Genomic DNA, 20,981 nt, shown 5'->3' with positions numbered 1-20,981 from the left:
CTGGATATTCCGTAATTTATTTAACCAGTTCCGTATTGATGGATAGATATTTCTGTCCTTTCTTTTACCATTATAAACCATGCTATAATAACTTCGTGTCTGTGTCACTAAATAGGCTCAAGAATAAATCTAGAGGATAAATTCCTGGAAGGAATAGATCAATGAGAGCATATACTGTAATTTTCATGGATATTGACAAATTGCCCTCCACAGCATTTGTATTAATTTACACTGCTAACAGCAATGCATGAAAGTGCTTGTTCCTGCACACCCCTACCAGCAGAGTGAGACACCAAACTGCCCAGTGTATGTATCACTTCCACGTCCCTTAACAAAAATTAGGTTAAGCATTCTTCATCTGCTAGCAGCCACTTCTCCTAGCACCTTAACAGCTAAATGTAGGGGGAAAAGAGTGAAAAGAGAGAGTGCTCTTGATTTTTAAGGTTAAAGGTATATGCTAAATTATGTAAGAACTACTGGTAAAACAACTTGTAACTTGATTCAGAGAGGCAGGAAGAAAAGAAGAAAGAAATACTTAAGTTTATTTCCAGCAGTATCAAGTGTGGAAGATGCAGTCCTGTTGTAGAGAGAGAAAACCATCACAAACAGCTTGTTGGGGTTCCTAAATTTATTTAGTGACATTTAGACCACTATGAAGAAGAAAAAGCCCATTTTTCTATAGAGAGCTTTTACTATGTCAGCCAAATATAGGCCAATTCTACCAGTATTCCAAGAAGAGACCAGAGAAACCAGGACAAGTTTTGCAGCTTTAGATGGTATATGGGAAAATGTGGGGTTTTTAAAATTTTAATGGGTATGTATTTATTTTAACACGTATTAGGAAAAGCTGTTACATCAAAATAGTAATAGCACAAATATCATTTAGAATGAAACAAAATTTTAAATGTCAATTTAAAGAAAAATGGTAACCAAGTAATTTTGGAATATATTCTCTAACATGGCAAACACCAAGACGTGGTACCCACATGGCCAAATCTTAGAAACAATGAACGGAGAAAGGAAAATGGAAGCTCAGGAATAACTAAATTTTATAGATGACAGCCTCTCAAGCAAGGTGAAGAGGAAAGAAAAGAAACTTTCCTATAATGATTTATATTTGACAATACTTAAAATACTAGTTTTCTTTCTATGTTACCAGAATACGGTCTCAGACATTCTGATCGTGCTACAGATTTAAATTTATTGTGTACTTCATACTTTCTCTACAAAGAGAAGCAAAAAACAGTTTTTTTCTAAAGCATTTGAATATCAGGTCAGAGTTCTTTAGAACAGGTCTCATAGGACTTCCCCTTCACTAAACAGGCTGCAAAGAGATAATTAGCCTGGCCTTTTAGATTCAAGGGCAGAGGAACCAAAAGCAGGTTATGTGGTTATAGACTCAAGAGGCTTAAACAAAAAGAAACTGGCTGAGTTTATATTCCAACCAAATCCCGAGATCACGTGATCCAATTTCTCACCAGTCCTTATGAGTGAAACCAGCTCCTCAGTGGTCATTCAGATTACAAACCTTGGTTTATACTGTCATGGAACGAATGATGACAGGGCTAACTGGCTATCTCAACACCACAAAAGCAGAACCATTATCAGAAAAAAAAAATTACCACAGGCAGACAAATTTATACCATTTTGATATAAAACTACAATAGAAAACCAAAAAACCATAAGGGCTCTTTGGCATAAATGTCCACTTTTTTGTTCCATCCACTATGATAGCCACCAATTTTTAAGTTTCAATTTAAATTGAAATAGCCATAATATGCAACATTTCCATCACTGCAGAAAGACTTATTGTACTGCTCTAGGACCTCCATAAGAATCATGACAAATTCACCCGACCCGTTTTTGGTCCTTAGCATCTAAGTGCCTTGATAGCTCTCAGGGTCATATACACCAAACTAATTTCTTTTTTTGTTTTTTCTTTTTTTTTTTTTAAAGATTTTATTTATTCGACAGAGATAGAGACAGCCAGCGAGAGAGGGAACACAAGCAGGGGGAGTGGGAGAGGAAGAAGCAGGCTCTTGGTGGAGGAGCCTGATGTGGGGCTCGATCCCATAACGCCGGGATCGTGCCCTGAGCCGAAGGCAGACGCCCAACCGCTGTGCCACCCAGGCGCCCCAACCAAACTAATTTCTAATGCTGACTTCAAGGTCATAACGGACTTCATCCTTTATTTTCCACGAAGTTCCCTAAACTTAAAAAAAAAAAAAAAAGTGTTCTTAAGTGATGCAACACACATGCCTCAGAGAGTTTCACTATAGAGTGATACCTCTTTCCTCTTGGGGACGGAAGGACCCAGGTGCCCCAAATAAGAGATTATTAGAAACAATTAGAGTTTACAAAACAATAAGAGCACTGTGGTCACCGTAAAGCTTAGCTGAGAAGAACATAAAGAAGTTTTCTTACTCCATCACTAAAACTTCAGCTAACAAACATGAAGACACTCAAAAGGTACTCTTTGCAGAGAATACTGTTAAAAAACAAGTTATGATTATTCTGGGTAATTATAAATTCCTGCTTTGAAGGAATAAGATACACTGAAAAATCAAAACCTTTACTTTTTTTTTTTTAATTCAAAACCTTTAGGGGCACGTGGGTGGCTCAGATGGTTAAGCGGCTGCCTTCAGCTCGGGTCATGATCCCAGGGTCCTGGGATCGAGCCCCGCATTGGGCTCCTTGCTCAGTGAGAGAGCCTTCTTCTCCCTCTCCCTCTGCCTGCTGTTCCCCCTCCTTGTGCTCTCTCTCCCTGTCAAATAAATAAACAAAATCTTTAAAAAAAATCAAAACCTTTAACTCAATAACAACAGAATGTCCAAACTCATTTCTTATTGCTGTTTTCCCTCTAAGAGAAGACGGCAGAAACCTCCTTCAATTTCATTCTATTTCAGCCCTCTACTGTTTACTAACTGGATCATTTTCTAGAGGAAGGTGGCAGAAGGATCCAATCAAACTCCTAATTTGAAGTAGTTTTTTAAGTTTATTCCCCAAATTATACAACTCTGAGCCAAGCCAGATGCATGATTTCCACACTGCTTTGGAACTCCAGCTTCACGCTAACTCAACATTTCTCAACAGCAGCACTGCTGACATTTGGGGCCAGATAATTCTTCATTGTGGGGGCTGCCCTGCGCACTGCAGGGTTTTGAGCGACATCCCTGACCTCTACCCACTAGATATCACTGACAGCCCTCCCCCTCCTCCCCAGCCCCAGCAGTGACAACCAAAAACATCCCCCAAGCATCCCCAGGCAAAATCGCTCCTGCTTAAGAACCACTGCTTTAACCCAAGGAACATTCTTAATTATCTCAACCTAATTCTTCATATGCATTTGGTGCTCCTCCAAATCTCTGTGTTGAGACTTTGTCTCATAATCCAGCAAATATTTATAGAACCTCTAGGACCCAACATCAAGGGCTCTAGGAGATAAACAGAGGAGACAGATTCTGTCCCTCCCCTCAAGCAGATTTCTTGGGGGTAAGTACATAAAGAACTGTAATAACAGACACCCAATTATATAACGTTTTGAGTTGCTGATGTCTGTTCCTGGGGTACTCTTATCTCACCAAACTAAAAACACCTTGAGGGCAAAGACCATAACCTGCCCTGGAATACCAATACTGGATCAACAGCCAATAAAAACAAAGGATTGTAAGCTTCCTCACAACAAGGTGACATTTCATACAGACAGTAAAATCGCCACACTAACTTGGGCAGATAGGTTAACCTCTCTCAGCTGTAGTCTGTTCTTCTATAAAATGGGGAGAAAGGGGCACCTGGGTGCTGAGTTGGTTGAGCGTATGCCTTCGACTCAGGTTGTGATCTCCCGGTCCTGGGCTCCAGCTCTGCCTCATGTCGGGCTCAGTGGGGAGTCTGCTTCTCCCACTCCCTCTGCCCCCCTCCCAACTGTTCCTGCTCTCTCTCAAATAAATAAAATCTTTAAAAATAAAATAAAATGGGAAAAAATGACTTTTGATGGGATTAAGTCAGATAATACAAGTAAATCTTTGTCCACTTTCTGGCACAAAGAAGCATTCAGTTAATGTAAGTTATCATTACTATTATTTTATTAGCAACAAATCTTACCTCAAGAGGAAGCGTGTGCTCTGGGCTACAGTAACAAGTCCCTACATGACATAAAAAGAAACCAACACTCACCCTGCTAAGGGCAAGAGGAAGAAAGTAACCAGAAGCATTTCTATCAATGTCCTGGGGGAAAAAAGTGAATGCAGGACCCAATTAAAAAGGGTGCGGGGGGAGTTAAGACACACTCAGAAACAAACCCACCATCCTCCAATATATTTGACTATTCTTAAGACTTTGCTATTTAAAATGTTTGGATTTGTTTGCCATAAACACACACAAGGAGCTTAAGGGGAAGTAAAAAAAAAAAAAAAAAAAAAAGCACCCAACCCTCAACTTATAAATATTGACATACGCAAGGGACAGATGTTTATGAGACTCTGTCTGCTGAATCTTTTAGAAATAATGCTTAAAATTTCTATGGCTATAATGTTAAATACAAGCCATCAATTTTGAATATACTACAAAGCATAAAAGTTCATACAAAGGAAAAAAACACAAAAATTGTTAGATGTTTTAAAGTAAGAGAACATAAAGTCATGGGGGAAAGCTGGGTGATTCAAAAGTGTGTGTGTGTGTGTGTGTCTGAAGTAGCATTAGAGGATGGGAGATATTTGAGATGGAAGTAAAAGATGAGAAGAATCACCATGCAAGAAGACACATGCGGGAACACTTCTGACAGCACACAGAGTTGAGGTGAGCAAAAACAGATCTTATTCTCAGGACAATGAATAACACCAGTTACAGTGTGTCCCGGGGGCTAGGCACGGTGCCTCACCCACCGTGGCTCATGTAACTCTCCCGGCAATCTTATTAGGCGGGTACTATTAGTACCCACATTTTACAGGCGAGGAAACTGAGACAAGGAGAAGTGACTGGCCCAAGGTCACTTAATCAGTACACTGAAGATTTAGACTCCAACCCAGGCGCCCCGCACCACCTCTACTATAGTAGATGGTGTCTATTTTCATTTCAGACTTGGAAAATTAATTTCCACTTGCCACTTAGTGAAACCAATTCTCTGCCCCTACCCTCTGAACCTCCCTGTGTGGTGAGCATAAGGAGGCCCGAGAGGTCAAAGTGCAATGGATGCACCCTTCGCCTCTGACTGCTGAAGTAACCCCCGCGCAGGAACTCGCGTGGGTAGAAACGGAGCCGGTCTTCTGAACCAGAAGACGAGGGTGCCGCCGGCGAATGAGGGAGGTCGCCGAAGTCCCTATTTCAGCCTAGGTCCTGCCGTTGCTCTGGCCACGACGCTCACTCAGAAGACCCCAGAACCTCCCGGCTCCCACTCTGCTGCTCGTCTCCCGCACTCAGCGACCGGGGCCGTGGCGAGGCGCGGGGGCCTGTGGGCTGCGGAGCCAGGGCCAAGCCGGGCTCAGGCCGGCGGCAGGCGAGGCTGCCCCGCCGGACCCGGGCAGAGAGCGCGCGGAAAGGCTGGGCCGGGACAGAGGTGCGCAGCGGGGTGCGGAGCCAAGAGCAGGGGGCAGCGAGGCCGGCGGGGCTGGAGTCCGCGGCCAAGGAGGGAACCGCGGGCGAGCTGAAGCTCAAGAGGCGCCGGGGGCAGAGCAGCCCCGCCACCGCCATCTGGGCCGATCGGAGAAAGGAAGCGGGGCAGGAACCACGGCATTTCGAAACAGGACTAGCGAGCAAGCTCGAGCGCAGTCCCGGGCCGGGAGAAGGCGGCCGGGGCGCGGCCTGGGGGAGCGAAGGCGGGGGCTCTGCGCGCGAAGGGGATGCCCGGGCGGGTCCGCTCCGACGAGGGGCGCGGGGCAGAGCGGGACAGGGCGCGGCCGAGCCTCGCGCGACAAGCGGGGCCCCGAGGCCGGGCGGACCCATCCGCCGGTCCCCGGCTTGCGTACCTGAGGCGGCCGCCTGGCTCCCCTCCACTCCCGGGCCGTCCCCGCCGCGGCCCGCCGGCCCCCCAGCCGCCTGCCGCTCCGACATCTGCAGCCGGCTCCGCGAGCGCCTCCGCCGCCGGCCGCGAGTGGCTCCGGAAACAGCCGAAGGCCGAGCGAGTGCGGCGGCGGCGGCGGCAGCGCGCCGGGAGGAGCCGAGGGGGGCCCGCGGGCCGGAAGAGGCAGTGCGCCAGCCCCCGGACGGCCCCAGCGACTTTGGGCAGCCGAGGCTGGCGACGCGGACGCGGGGAGCGTGACTGCGTGCTTTTGATCGCAGGTTTTTAGTCAGGGTTTGACAGAACAAACAAAACCTGGGGAAGATTCAGGAAGACTCGGCCGGAAATCATGGTATCCATAGAGACGCTGTCGGAAGTTGGCGTTGCTAGGAGGCCTGGGCGCGTCGGCTAATGTGCGTCATGGCTGAAGACCCAGAGTATTACGATTCCGGCTCGGTTGAAGGAGAAGATCTGGAGTATGAGGTACTCGAACTGCCTGCGTCTCTTAAAATGGCTCAAGATGCCGAAGCTGACACCATGACAGAGGTAGGCCCGGAGCTACCTGTAGAGATTGACGAGGAACCCCAGCCAGAGACGGAGGAAAAAGATCTCGAAGTGGGGGCACCAGAGAATGTACACCTACACGTAAAACCAACCAGCACGTCCAACGAGGAGCTGCCCAAGGAGTCTGAGAGAGATCTCCCTAGCGAGACTGATCCAGGGATGCCGCAGGAGGCAAAGTCAGAGATACTGAGAGAGATGGAAGGAGAGCTTTTCAAGGAGCTGGAGGTCCTTATGGATGATAAAGAGGAGCCAGATTTAGAGTCACCGGAGGAGGCCAAATTAGAAGTTACAGAGGATGTACTTATCGAGTCAGCTGAGGAAACAGATCTGGAGCTACCAAAGGAGACAGGGCCTGATGTTTCAGACTCACTCAGTGGGACAAGATTAGAGTTGCTAGAACAGACCATACTGGAGGTTCTGGAGGATTCACTTAAAGAGCAATATGAAGAAACAGGTCCAGAACCTCCGGAGCAGACCAAACCTGAATTTCCAAGCGAGAAACCAAGAAAATCAATTGAAGAGGCAGATCTACAGCCGCCAAAGATGACCATCCCAAAGGAAACACAAAGAAAGTCACCTGAGGAGAAAGGGACAGAGCCATCTGAGCAGGCCAAACCAGAGTTTCCAGAAGGGAAACAAAGAGAAACTGAAGAGGCAGGTCTAGAACCTCCAGAAGAAACTAAACCAGAGGTTCCACAGGAGATACAAAGAAAATCAACCGAGGAGAAAGAGACAGAGCCACCTGAACAGACTAAATCAGAGTTTCCAAAGGAGAAACGAAGTAAGTCTACCGAGGAGGAAGGTGTAGAGCCACCAAAAGAGACTAAACCAGAGAATCCAGAGGAGGACCAAAGAAAATCAACTGAGAAGAAAGAGACAGAGCCACCTCAGCAGACCAAATCAGAGTTTCCAGACCAGAAACCAACTACGTCTAGTGAAGAGACAGGAAGAAAGTCAACTGAGGAGAAAGTTCCAGAGCCACTCAAAGAGATCAAATCAGAATTTCCTGAGGAAAAATCAAGAAAATCAATTAAGGAAACAGGTCTAGAGCCATCAGGAAAGACCAAACCAGAAGTTGAAGAGGAGACACTGAAAGAGTCAACTGTGAAGAAAGTTTTAGAACCACAAGAGGACACTCAACCATCAGATCACAAAGATAAGCAGAGAAAATCAACTGAGGAGACAGGTCAAATACCACCACCGAAGACCAAACCAGAGGTTCAAGAGAAGATAAAAACAGAGGAAACTGAAGAGAAAAATCTAGAGTTACCAGATAAAGCCCAACTACCACTAAGAATAGTGTCACATACAGAATTTTTCAAGGAAGATAGGCCAAAACCAGTCAAATTTAAGTATTCTCTAGACAAGGATGAGCAAGAACACTCTGACAATCAAACAAAGTGGTCAGTAAATGAAACCAAGAAAGCTAAAAGAGAGTCTATGTTCGGGTCTCTCACAGTAAGTGAAGTAGACACAGTGAGTGTAAGTTATGAGATTTCTAAGGATTTTAAAGGACTGTTTGAGGTTACCGATATCAATGATGATTTATACTCTTACATCTCAGACACTCAGAGGGATTTGAAAGAGTCTTTTAGTGAAAAAGTTGTAGATTTGTCCCCAGAGTTGAAACAAGTACACAAAGATGAAGAAACCCAGCCAAAAGAAAGTACTGAGCTACAATTTGAGTATCTTAAGTGGAGCCCAGAGAAAGTTGCAGAGTGGATTAGTGAGCTAGGCTTCCCTCAATACAAGGTATACAAAAATAACATTTTTAAAAATCACATTCTGTCATCCTTCTATCTCTTATTCCTCTTACCCTTACCTGAGCTCTTGCCTCTTCTTCACTAGAAAGAGCACAGAAAAGCCCTGGACTATGGTAGAGGTAACTTGGATTTAAAGTTTGTCCTTTCCACTGATATATTTTGTATTTTGATAGAGGAAGGGAGGGTCACATTTGTTTGTTTTCCCTATTTATCACAATGAGTATACTTCTCTGCAATTCTTGAATAAAGACTAAGAAATTTATATAGGCCTCTTCTCACAGAAAACTTTATTTTTTTTAAACAGATTTTGTCCAAGGTAGACTTTTTGGTACTTTTTCAGTTGTTTTAGTGGCAGCTCCCTTAATTTGTACTATTAATCTTAACTGTCTGCCCCAAATATGTCATGTATATCATGAGCACCTAACAGTATTAATTTAAATAGCCAATTCAGGGGCGCCTGGGTGGCACAGCAGTTAAGCGTCTGCCTTCGGCTCAGGGTGTGATCCTGGCGTTATGGGATCGAGCCCCACATCAGGCTCCTCCGCTATGAGCCTGCTTCTTCCTCTCCCACTCCCCCTGCTTGTGTTCCCTCTCTCACTGGCTGTCTCTATCTCTGTCAAATAAATAAATAAAAATCTTTAAAAAAAAAAATAAATAGCCAATTCACCAAGAGTAGTTTTATTAAAAAGATATAGTCAATAAATATAGTCAACTATATGTCAATAAAAAATATAATAAAAATTTAAAAAAAAAACAGAGGAAACTGGGAAAAAAAAAGATAGGATGAATCCTCTTATTTCATTGATGCCAACTATGTTCTTAGGTACCACAAAAAACCACAAGGTCTGAAATCTTTTGTACTACTTAAAAATGTCATTGAGGCATGAAAGAAGCATTAGGTGTATCATGCCAAACAAAATATTAAGGAACAGTATGAAATTTAATGGAGAGCTTAGATGGAAAATATGTGGGATTATTAGGATTATTTTAAATTTGAATTTAATTTAAAACTAAATTAAAAAATTTTCCCTATACAGAACCGGAAACAAACCTGATTTCTCCCTCCCTCCCTTCTCTTGCCCTAACACTTTCNCTTTCCCTCCATCCCTCCCTCCTTTCTTTCTTCCTTTCTTTTCTTTCTTTTCTTCCTTCTATTTACCATAATCATTTGAGTGATGTTCTTCTTGTACTAACAGGAGTGTTTTACCACAAACTTCATCTGTGGTCGAAAGCTCATTCACGTAAACTGCTCAAACCTCCCTCAGATGGGGATAACAGATTTTGAGGACATGAAGGTGAGTTGTGTTTAATGTTTCCCTATAGAGCACTATCTCAGACCAATCTCCTTTTCTTCCAACCTGGCCTCCTATTTCTGTCAGTGATATGATCATAAACCCAGTCCCATCCCCCCTACCCCCACCCTCCCACACACAGTGGTTTCTTCCTCTGTCTCCTTTGATCCCCACAAAGATCCCAAGAACTGTCAGTTCCCTGTATAGCATCTGGTTTTCTCCATTCTCACTTGTTCAGACCTCTCTTGCCTCATTCCTAGAATATTCCAGTAGCCTCCTGCTTTTAGTCTCTGTCCACACACCCTTTGGATTCAATGCCCTTGGTATTAGACTGTCACCCTCCAACTATTCAGACACTCAGAAACCTTCTTTGGATCCCCTGTGCTTGCAAGAAAGTCTCAGTTCCTTAGCTTAGGATTTGAGGCACTCCACAAGTTTTCTCCAGCCACTGCTCTTTTCCCCTACCTCTACAGGAGTCTCCTGTTCAGCCTCACGGGGTCTGATTCACACCCTTGAATTCCTGCCCTGGGCATTCCTCCTTCTGCATCTCTGCTCAGTCCCCCTCCCCCTGTATGACCAATATGAACCTTATTCATCCGTCAGGACCCAGCTCAGTTCTCATCTCCCCATGAAATCTTTCCTGACCTCCCCAACCCCAATAACCTCTCCCCCCAAGCTCTCACACATTGTATGTCTCTACCACCCATTTGGCACTTGTATAACACCGTATGTGTTTGGCTGCTTTGCTGCCTAACTTTGCAACAAGTTACATTAACCTCACTGGACCTCAATTTCCTAAGATCTCTCCAGCACCAGCAGTCTATGATCATGCTTCTTTGTATAACACTACCCTCCATTTATAGTGTTTTATAGTTCACGAAGCTTCGCACACTTAATCATATTTATAACCCTACCTTTAGTACCCCCCACTCCGACATACCAACGTTCATTCAGTACACTCTTACACATCAGCTCTGCCTCAGTGGTTCTCAAACTTGAATAGTCTTCAGAATCAGATCAGTTTTTTTTTTTAATTCCTAGGCTCCATGCTCCAGAGATTATGATTCATTAGGTCTGGCGTAGGCCCTGGAATTTGTTCCCTACATGACTCTTGATCAGGCATTAAAACCATGTAATTCCATAAGTCATATGAGTTAGAAAATTTTAAAAATTATACTTGTTAATACCTGAGCCCTTCTCCTGGCAACAAGATATAAAGAAATCCTCTAAATTATTAAATGTGGTCCTAGGTGAACATTTAATCTTTTGAACTCTACTAATAGCTATCTTCTGAGTGCTTGCCATGTGTTGGGCACATACATATATTATTTCACTTAATCCCCATTTTATGGAAGAGAAAACTGAGGCCCAGAAAGATGAAGCCACTTACACAAGATTATTCAGGTAGTAAGTTTAAGAGCCAGAATTCAGATCCATTCTGTGTGACTTCCATGCTCTATTTAAACCACTATCCTATATTGCCTCTCTAAATGAACAATTTTGTAACCATGAACCACTACATACGTAATGTAGATGAGGACCACTCATTACAAATTGGTATTTCCAGCCATACTTTCACATAGCTACCAAGTACCACTAGATAAAATATCTTAACTCTCTTTATGTTCAAAGATGATACGACTGTGTTTATGAGCTCCAATTTCTACTTATGTTTATAGTGTTTTGGATTTTCTAAATAAAAATAAGGAATAGAATTAGCAAAATAGTAACTTGTAATACAAATTCCTGAAGTGTTTAAGTACCAAGAATTTCAGCTTCTTATGAGAAAGCATTTTTCAGAGTCTGCCAATTCATTTTGCTTCTTTGACATTCTGATTCTAAAAATACAGTATCAACGACGCAATAAGAAAAATTCTAATTATGCTTTTTCTGGCCTTGCAAGAAATAAGAGGTCTTAAAAATCTTCTGAAATCCTTATGAATAAATGATGTATCCAGTGATCTATCCTTATACCCCAAGAACTTTGAATAAGCAAACTTGAGAATACTTATCAAAGTCACCAGACAAATGTGGCCTCTCCTTGAAGTCAGTAGAGTGATAAAGATCAAGACATTTAAAGGTAACTTAGAGAAGCTTTGTCTGACACTTAGGTCCACATAAGAAAGCTAATTATACACTATGATGGAGGTAACTTTTTAGAGATCATACATGAGCTTAATGTTGGTTCTCAATCCTCTTGGGAGCTTTCCTTCTTTCCTTGTGTAATCTGAAACAGGCTCCTGTACTCAGAGGGCAGGGAGAGACTGAAGAAAGAGGCAGGCCACTCCTGGTTGGTAGGTGGCAGTTTTAGTAATAACAAAGGAAATTTACACGTGAGATTTGTCTTGGGCCGCAGCAAGATGCATGGATCTCCATGCCTGGCCTCTAAATCTCAAAAGTTTACAAAGAGGCCCTAACTGGGTTCAGTAACATATACTGTGCAAGTGTTTTCAACACCACGTCATGCTCTGAAGGCCATGTCTTTGAAGAAGCCTCTGGGAATGGGAAAGGCAAGTGGAACCCACATTCCAAGGACAGGGGAAGGGGTGAGGAACCTCTGAGTGCCTGGGTCCAGCTCACCGGTCAGTCGGCAGTCACATCTTTTTTATCACATTCCCCAACAGTTGAGTATGCTGTAGTTACCTTTCTTACTGATATATAAGCATTATTAATCCCACCATTGTCATTACAGCACCAAGTATATCCACAATTTATCCCATAACAACACTTAAACAGTGTAGTACTCTTTTTCATGCTAACTGTCCCGCATCATCTGGGGCGCCTGGGGGCCTCAGTCAGTTGTGTCCAATTCTTGGTTTCGGCTCAGGTCGTGATCTCATGGGTCATGATCTCATGGGTCATGAGATCAAGTCCCACAACCGGTTCCATGCTCAGCAGGGAGTCTGCTTGAAGATTCTCTCTCTCTGCCCCTCCCCTCACTTGCTTGCTCCCTCTCTCTCTCTCAAATAAATAAATAAATAAATCTTAAAACAACAACAACAAACAAACAAACCCTCTCCCACATCATCATTCATGGGCTTTGGCAGAGTGGCAGGACTGGGGAAAGAGCAGGTGGCTTGAGAGTGCAGAATTCTGGGCATGCTGCTGAGAAACTGAACCACATTTGAACTGTGCATCCCATTGACAAGTCTTGCAATTAATGTATGGCCAGTTTCTGTTCTCTTCAACTTCCTTTTACTTCCTTAATTTTGCAATTATTCATGCTTACCCTGCTGGAAGAGCTTAACTGCTCCCTTTGCCCTTCCTCCACCATACTGAGAAGACAAGAGAAGAGCTCACTGGGTGGGTGAGACTGATGGGGAGTACAGAAGGAAAGAAACACTAATTCTTTGAACCTGGCCAAGGGAGCTCTTGAAGCCACTACCTTGTTTTTCCAATTAGTAGTGATACATTAGCTTGGTAAAAAGGGGAGAAATCAATCTTATTTATTCTAGGGAAAAGCTAGACAAGATAGCATTATACTTGCTCCAGCTTTGTCTCTTAGAAAAGAGTTCTCAAGGGGCACCTAGGTGGCTCAGTCATTAAGCGTCTGCCTTCAGCTCAGGGCCTGATCCCAGGGTCCTGGGATCAAGCCCCGCATCAGGCTCCTCTGCTGGGAGCCTGCTTCTTCCTCTCCCACTCCCCCTGCTTGTGTTCCCTCTCTCACTGGCTATCTCTCTCTCTGTCAAATAAATAAATAAAATCTTTAAAAAAAAAAAAGAGTTCTCAAAATATTTTTAACTGTTAACTCCATCAAGTGAACAGAAGAACTCTGTGATAAATATTTGAAGAAGAATATAGGTGAATTGCTTATTCCTTTGGTATGCCTGATTTTATATTACAAAATATAGCCTCATAAGCTTTATATGCCAGCAAATTTTACTACACTTGCCTTGATGCAAACTATTTGAATAGCACAGATTCATAACATGTGAGCAAATTATAACTAGACAAAAATATTTTTCTTTTTTCAACCTTCAATTTTCAAATAATTTTAGTTTTACAGAAGAGTTGTAAAGATAGTACCAAGCTCCTATACACTCTTAACTTAGCATCCCCTAATATTAACATCTTACGTAACCATGGTACATTTATCAAAACAAAGAAATTGGAGTGCCTGAGTGGCTCAGTTAATTAAGCATCTGACTCTTGATTTCGGCTCAGGTCTTGATCTCAGGGTCGTGAGATCGAGCACCACCTCAGGCTCTGCACTGGGCATGGTCTGATTAAGATTCTTTCTCTCCCGGGGCGCCTGGGTAGCGCAGTCGTTAAAGCGTCTGCCTTCGGCTCAGGGCGTGATCCCGGCGTGCCGGGATCGAGTCCCACATCGGGCTCCTCTGCTGGGAGCCTGCTTCTTCCTCTCTCACTCCCCTGCTGTGTTCCCTCTCTCGCTGGCTGTCTCTCTGTCACATAAATAAATAAAATCTTTGGAAAAAAAAAAAAAAGATTCTTTCTCTCCCTCTCCCTCTGCCCCCCACCCTTCTCTCCTGCTCTTAAAAAAATAATAATAACACTGGTACAATACTATTAAACAAATTACAGACTTTATTCAGATTTCTGCATTTTTTTCCACTCATGTCCTTTTTTTTGTTCCAGAATCCAATCAGGGATACTGCTTTGCCTTTAGCTGTCATTGTTCCTTGGTCTCCTCCAATATGTGACAGTTTCCTGATCTTTGTCTTTCATGACTTTGACACTTGGAAAAGCAGTAGTCAAGTTTTTTGAAGATTTCCCTCAATTTTAGTTTATCTCATGTTTCCCATGAAGATACACATTTTCAGGGAGACTATCACAGAGGTCTCATCTCATTAGGGAGTACATGATATCAATGTGATTTATTACTGGAGATGTGAATCTTGATCACCTGGTTAAGGTGGTGTCTGCCAGGTTTCTTCACTATAAAGTTACTGTGTTCTCTTTTCATATTCTAGTTATTAGAAGTGAGTTAGTAGGTCCAGCCCGCACTCAGAGAGAGGGAATTAAGATCCACCTCCTGGAGGGAGGAGTACCAGAGTTTATGAACATATAGTAAAACTACCACAGTAATAAATACATTGGAGAAAGTAGTTTGAGGCTATGCAAATATCCAGTTTCTCCTTAAAATCTGGCCTACTGATTTTAGCATCCATCAGTGGATCTTGCCTGCAGCAGTCATTACTGTGGTGTTCTAATGGTGATTTTCTCTTTTCCTCATCTCTTCCATGTTTAATTGGAACCCTTTGTAAGGACTTCTATGTTTAATTGTCCCTTCTCCGCCATTTGGGAACACTTTCAGTTTGGCCCCTGTGTCCTCCTGACATGCTCCCCTTCTTTTTTTCTAGTACTAGTACTCTAGCCAGAGCATTACATGTTACTTCAGACCGTCCCCAAGGAGCCCTGGTTGCTTTTGTCAGTGAATGGTATTTAGAAACCAAGATGTGGCACTACTTGTATTTGTTGCTGTGGGGGTGTCATGGCTTCTAGGCACTCTGAGCAGAAAGATGTAGGAAATATATGCATATATACAAATCCCATGTATATACAGATTTCTGTCTTCTTTCTGTAAGCATGAGTTCATACTGTTATCTCCAGCTCTAGCCCAGCACTGGCTTCATTCTAGCCTTCCCATCCTTCCTATTCCCTACCTCACTTTGCTTCTTTATAACTTCCTTCTCTGAGAGGAGAAACCTGTCTCTCCTTATCTATAAATATGTATGCCTATGAGAAACAAATTTACCAAGAGTACAGTGTTTGTCTACAGTTCTTTTTGTCTTTAGCCTTACACTACCTAGACAAAGCACTGTTTTTCAAAGTTAAAGTTATTTAGGTCAGCTCCATTCTTCCCTACCCGCTTCAGTGAGATTATGTCTTACTTTGTAATACAATTAGATTCATTGTCCACAGCCTATATTCTATCATGGGTTCCTGAGACATCCTGGCTTTTTAAAATTTTGCATACAGTAAAGTCACTCTTTGCAGTGGACAGTCCTGTGGGTTTTGACAAATGCATAGGGTTATGTATCCACCACACAGAACCATACAGAACAATTTTGTCACCCTAAAATTCCCCTTGTGTCCCCTTGGTAGTCAGCCTATCACAGTGCTACCCCAAGCCCTGGGAACCACTAATCTGTTTTTTTGTCCCTATAGTTTTGCCTTTTCCAGAATGTCACATAAATGGAATCAAATAATATGTAGCCTTTGAGTCTGGCTTCTTTCCCTTAGAAAAATGCATTTAAGATTAATCCACATTGTTATATGAATTGACAGGCAGATTTTAAGGAGACTATACATCTGCTTTAATAATGGTGGTGTAGATGATTTATATTTCAATCATAACAAGATGTCTTCAGGTCTAATTAAATTATAGCTTCCAATTATGCAGATGTGCATAGTTACATACTATAAGGTAACCAAACAGTGTAACTAAATTGGTAATGACAAAGCAAAACCATCAGTAGCTTATAAATAAGAGAAAAGCAGTCTTTGGGTGCACTTGGTTTGCTCACTCAGTTAAGCATCCAGTTCTTTTCTTTTTTTTTTTTTTTTTAAGATTTTTTATTTTATTATTTATTTTTCAGAGAGAGAGAGGCAGCGAGAGAGGGAACACAAGCAGGGGGAGTGGGAGAGGGAGAAGCAGGCTTCCCGCTGAGCAGGGAGCCCAATCCCAGAACGCTGGGATCATGACCTGAGCCGAAGGCAGACACTTAACGACTGAGCCACCCAGGCGCCCCTAAGCATCCAATTCTTGATTTCAGCTCAGGTCTTGATCTCAGGGCCGTGAGTTCAAGCCCCACACTGGGCTTCACACTGGGTGTGGAGCCTACTTAAAAAAAAAAAAAAGAAGAATAGCAGCCTTTAAAAACCCTAATCAACACAGAATACAGTGATGATATAGTAATATTTGAATCCTCTTGAAAACTATAGGCATTAAAATATCTGCTTGAGACCATGTGAAGTAGGTGCCCTGCAGTGATGCCAAGCATTGAGCGTGGGCCACCATCCTAGAATGTGGAATTAAGAATCCTTAGAAAACCCTGATAGTCTTCATGAATACCAATATTTAATAATCCTTACTAACTCAATTAAGTTACTAACAAATTGCTCTAAGTCTCAGGCAAAAATAAAATTTGTTGCTTGTTATTCATCAGAACTAAAGAAAGAACTCACAGCTTTAGATTAATTTATAGCCCATCAAAGGACCCTCTTAGTTCTTTGCAGAAGAAAGATGATTAGATTATATTTCCTGATTCCACGTGTAACCAGTAGTTTTGTTAACACTTTTAATTTCTGCATTAGAATATTAAATAGTACTGGACTTTCTCAGCCTACAGTAGGCACATAGCTCTTCTGGTTAATAGTGAATCAATTTGTTTATGACTACAGGGTCCCTCCAGGGCACCATCTGTAAACCTCAGTGAATTTGTGAAATAATCTGCTCTGGTAAGGGGCATTCAGGGTGAGGTGCAGACCAAACAAGGTACTCAGTGCAGGCAGCAATCAATTACATCAATTACAAATGAGAATTCTTAAGGGGTAGTAATTTGGATCTAAACTTTTAGAAACCCCAATTGCTACAGACCTCCATTATTTTCCCACTGGGAATACAAGGCAACTGTGTAGACTCTCTTACCCACAAATCATCTCTAGAGTCTAAACAAAACCAATTCAAGCAAGATTTGAGAAAAAGGTATCTTGTCTACCTACATTTGTTTATTTGTTTGTTTGTTTGTTTGTTTTAATCAGAGAGAGAGAGAGCACAAGCAGGGAGAGTGGGAGGCAGGGAGAGAAGCAGGAGGCAGGCAGAGGGAGAAGCAGGATCCCCACTGAGTAAGGAGCCCAATTTGGGACTTGATCCCAGGACTTTAGGATCATGACCTGAACTGAAGGCAGCCGCTTAACCGGCTGAGCCACCTAGGTGTCCCTTGTCTATTTATTTTTTTAAATAGTTTTGGGTTTTTATTTTTTTAAAGAGAGAACACATGCATGCATGAGCAGGGAGGAGGCAGAGGGAAAGGGAGAGAGAGAATCTTAAATCTTAAGAAGGCTCCACACTCAGCACGGAGCCCAACAAAGGGCTCAATCTCACTACTTCAAGATCATGACCCAAGCCAAAACCAAGAGTTGGACACTTAACCAACTAAGCCACCCAGGTGCCCTGTATCTTATCTATCTAAAATGCATTACTAATGGACAATTTTGCATTAGGTTAAGAATTGTAACATAAATGCATTTTACAACCTTGTAACATGGCCAGTAGTTTTAAACTAAACTAAAAGAAAAGAAAAAAGAAAAAACCCGCTCACCCCTTTGGCTGTGTTCTAGCAGAAATTTCATGGGCTACATTCTCATCCAGATGCAGAATATGAATTCAGATAGGAGTGTTACAGCAGACCTATGATTAAAGCTAGAATTTGAAAATGCAGTGACAGTTTAATCTAGGATATCAAGTGGCATGGTGCTCAATGAATACAAAATATGTTTTAGAGACACTGAAAATTGTGGCAAAGGATATTGTAAAAAAATACACAAGTATAGGTACTAATAAAACACCTGGAACTTTTTTACCTGCGCCTTCCCCAATACAGCCTGAACTTTAATATCTGTTTTTTAGTGTTTGAGATTTGTTTTTAGTCAAACAAATTGCATAACTATTTGAGTGATGACTTTTTTTCTTAATTGCAAGTTAACTGAGCCCCTTATAGACAAGTTGTTATTTATTAACCTTCCCAGAGATAGTCATGGCTCTTAATCTAAACATATTATCTGCTTATATTGTTGATCAGATTGCTCAGCCCAAAGAAAGAAATGAACCCATCCATGGCAAGCTGATGCAGGGGCCTAGAAACAAATGGAACTTAGAAAAAGATGATAAATTACTTGATGTTTTTCTTAAGAACTTTATTTTAATAAGAACTTGGCTACTAAGGCTTTCCATGTGTTATTTCATTATTTTATTTTCCCATAGATATAAGAGGTTAGCATTCAAGAGACCTAAGAAAATTAGTAAAACTTCTTTGATTTAGTTATATTTTCAGTTAATTTTTCATTAAAAAATTATCCTTGTATTGTAGGCAATTTCTCGGCATACACGGGTGCTCCTGGGAATTGAAGAGCCATTGTTCAGTCGCACCATCACCCTGCCCTACAGGGACAACATCGGCTTATTTTTAGAGCGAAAAGGTCATACTGGGGTAAAATCTGATTCCTTGACCTTCTCTGAATTTGTGCAAGCAGCAGGATTACAGGATTATGCTCCAAAAATAACCACCCCCGAAGAGAATGAAGCATTGCATTACACTGAACCGTAGGGAAAAGCAATTTCACTTACCTTGAAAGATCAAACTAAACTACTTGGGGGAAGAAGTGTGTTCTTTTGGGTTCTCTTGTTCTCCTCTTCATTAAGGACTGGAGTTAGAACTGCTGGCTCCACTCCTCGTTCTATCACCACCTCTCAGCACCTTCCCTTTATTTGTGTTTCAAGTTAGCCCCGTGTTTAAACAAAGATAGCAGTATTTCTCCTTCTGGGTATTGTAAGGATTCCTGATAAATTCTAGTAATGCACCTGGTAGTAGGAACATGTTAGGGAAATGGAATTAAAAGTAAAATCTCCTGCCAACCCAAATAAGGTTCTCCATAAATGCAGAAAAAGAAACAGTTCTATTATTGAATCAGCACTAAATCAGACAGTGATGGACATCACAAGCAAGCTGCTAAAAAAGATTACGAACTCAAGGAAATCCCACCCTTTTAGATAGCCAGGCAGATACAACCCATTACTTACATGTTAACTGTCTGTATCCAAAGGAAAAATAAAACTTCTAATATCTATGTGACAAACAGGAAGTTACTATGTGGAGCCAGTCACTTAGGCCAGGGAGATAAGGTGCCATCCTCCCCAGTGCTCCCATTTCAAAGAGATGGCTCCAAAGCCTCCCCAACAGTCTTGGAATGTAAAACTGGCAGGTGACTCCTTCAGCTTGTTAGAGGATTTACATACATCTCAAAAACAGAAAAAGGATTTAAATTACATGTTTTCTAAAGCAAATGTTTTAAGAAAAGGGAGGAGGGGAGTTCTTTTTTGCATCAGAGAAAAAAAGCTTTTAGTATTTTTTAAATTTTATATTCATCCTTACAAACAACTTGGCTTATAGAAGTACCACTGACTATGGAATAGGGACTGGGGTTTGTTTACAAGACTCTTTTATGTGATACCTTCCAGACCTTTATAAAATGAAATTCAGGGGGCACCTGGCTGGCTCAGTTGGTAGAGAATGTACTCTTGATCTTGGGGTTTTAAGTTTGAGCCCCACATTGGGGGTAGGGTTTACAAGGGAAGGGAGGGAGGGAGGGAGGGAGGGAGGAAGGAAGGAAGGAAGGAAGGAAGGAAGGAAGGAAGGAAGGAAGGAAGGAAGGAAGGAATTCAGGCTAGAGTCTACCCATGACTGGACGGTTCAAAAGAAATGACAAAATACTTCTTGCTTGAATGACTCCAGTTCCTGTCTAGTTTTATAGACTTAACTGCTCTTTCTCTTCCCAGCCTCACTTCTTAACCCTAAAAGCCACTAAAGGACTACCATAATCCAGAAGGACAATGATGTGCCCTGTCCAGTTCCCTACACCTGAATGAATAGTCAAAGGAATCCCAATTCTTTTTTTTCTTTTCTGAGAAAAGGAACAATACCTCAAATTAGCATTCATACCAAACATTAATATCTGATGATGAACCTACTTTTTTCCCAAATAGGACCAATGAAATTTTATCTCAGACCATCCTACACCATGCCATTGAGTTTGCCTGGCTTACAATTATGCAAAAAAGAAAAATGTAAATGATTAACCTAACACCATGCTGGTTTACATGTATAGTGAATGATTTTGTTCAAAAGCACTTTCACATTTAGCAAGCAGTGGTTCTGTTCAATGGCACAGCATAGTTCTCCTCCTCAGCCTGATGGTCACTTCACTTCTACTGTTTTCTACTCAATATCACTGACATAAAGTATTTGCAGAACATTAAGGAAATAACTTTGCAGTGTAGGAATAAGATCTATATTTTGCAAAATTATTTTTAGCCATTTAATATAAATGCCAGCTATTTATAAAAATGGTTTTATGGTTTAAAATGGTTTAAATGAGTCAGTGAGGGGCAGCTAGGGTACCATCAGGAAGAATTTCTATGTAAATCGCCTAAAGAGATCTCAGAAGAAAGGGTCCTAACTCTCCAAGTGTCCAATAATTTAAGATGAGCTATTTTTTTCTTTGTCAATAAATACTTTCTTACCTATTTAAAATAAAAATAAAGTGGTTTAAATGGGAGCAGCTTTAAACAAGATAGTTCCAGGACAGTCCTATATAGCTGAAATAAGCATGAAATGAGTCATAATTCAA

General features: G+C 41.9%; 2 protein-coding genes across 4 annotated transcripts in view; one reads left to right on the top strand and one right to left on the bottom strand.

The window, feature by feature from the left end:
• TMED8 (transmembrane p24 trafficking protein family member 8) overlaps nucleotides 1-6,081 on the bottom strand; it is a 44,694-nt gene extending 38,613 nt beyond the window's left edge. For all 3 annotated transcript variants that reach the window (XM_040641607.1, XM_040641608.1, XM_040641605.1), the window contains exon 1: nucleotides 5,961-6,081. In XM_040641607.1, coding sequence (XP_040497541.1) covers nucleotides 5,961-6,045 — 85 coding nt within the window. In that variant the 5' untranslated portion in view covers nucleotides 6,046-6,081. The remainder of the gene's footprint in view (nucleotides 1-5,960) is intronic.
• A 119-nt stretch (nucleotides 6,082-6,200) lies between these two features.
• On the top strand, nucleotides 6,201-19,891 carry SAMD15 (sterile alpha motif domain containing 15). The gene is made up of 3 exons (XM_040641603.1): nucleotides 6,201-8,308; nucleotides 9,516-9,614; nucleotides 18,665-19,891. The coding sequence occupies exons 1-3, from the start codon at nucleotides 6,404-6,406 to the stop codon at nucleotides 18,899-18,901; spliced, it is 2,241 nt and encodes a 746-aa protein (XP_040497537.1). The 5' UTR covers nucleotides 6,201-6,403; the 3' UTR covers nucleotides 18,902-19,891.
• The last annotated feature ends 1,090 nt before the right edge of the window (nucleotides 19,892-20,981 follow it).

Source organism: Ursus maritimus, unplaced genomic scaffold (genome assembly GCF_017311325.1).
Source record: "Ursus maritimus isolate PB19 unplaced genomic scaffold, ASM1731132v1 scaffold_25, whole genome shotgun sequence".
Classification (NCBI taxonomy): Eukaryota; Metazoa; Chordata; class Mammalia; order Carnivora; family Ursidae; genus Ursus; species Ursus maritimus.
This window is presented reverse-complemented; position numbering and strand designations above follow the sequence as displayed.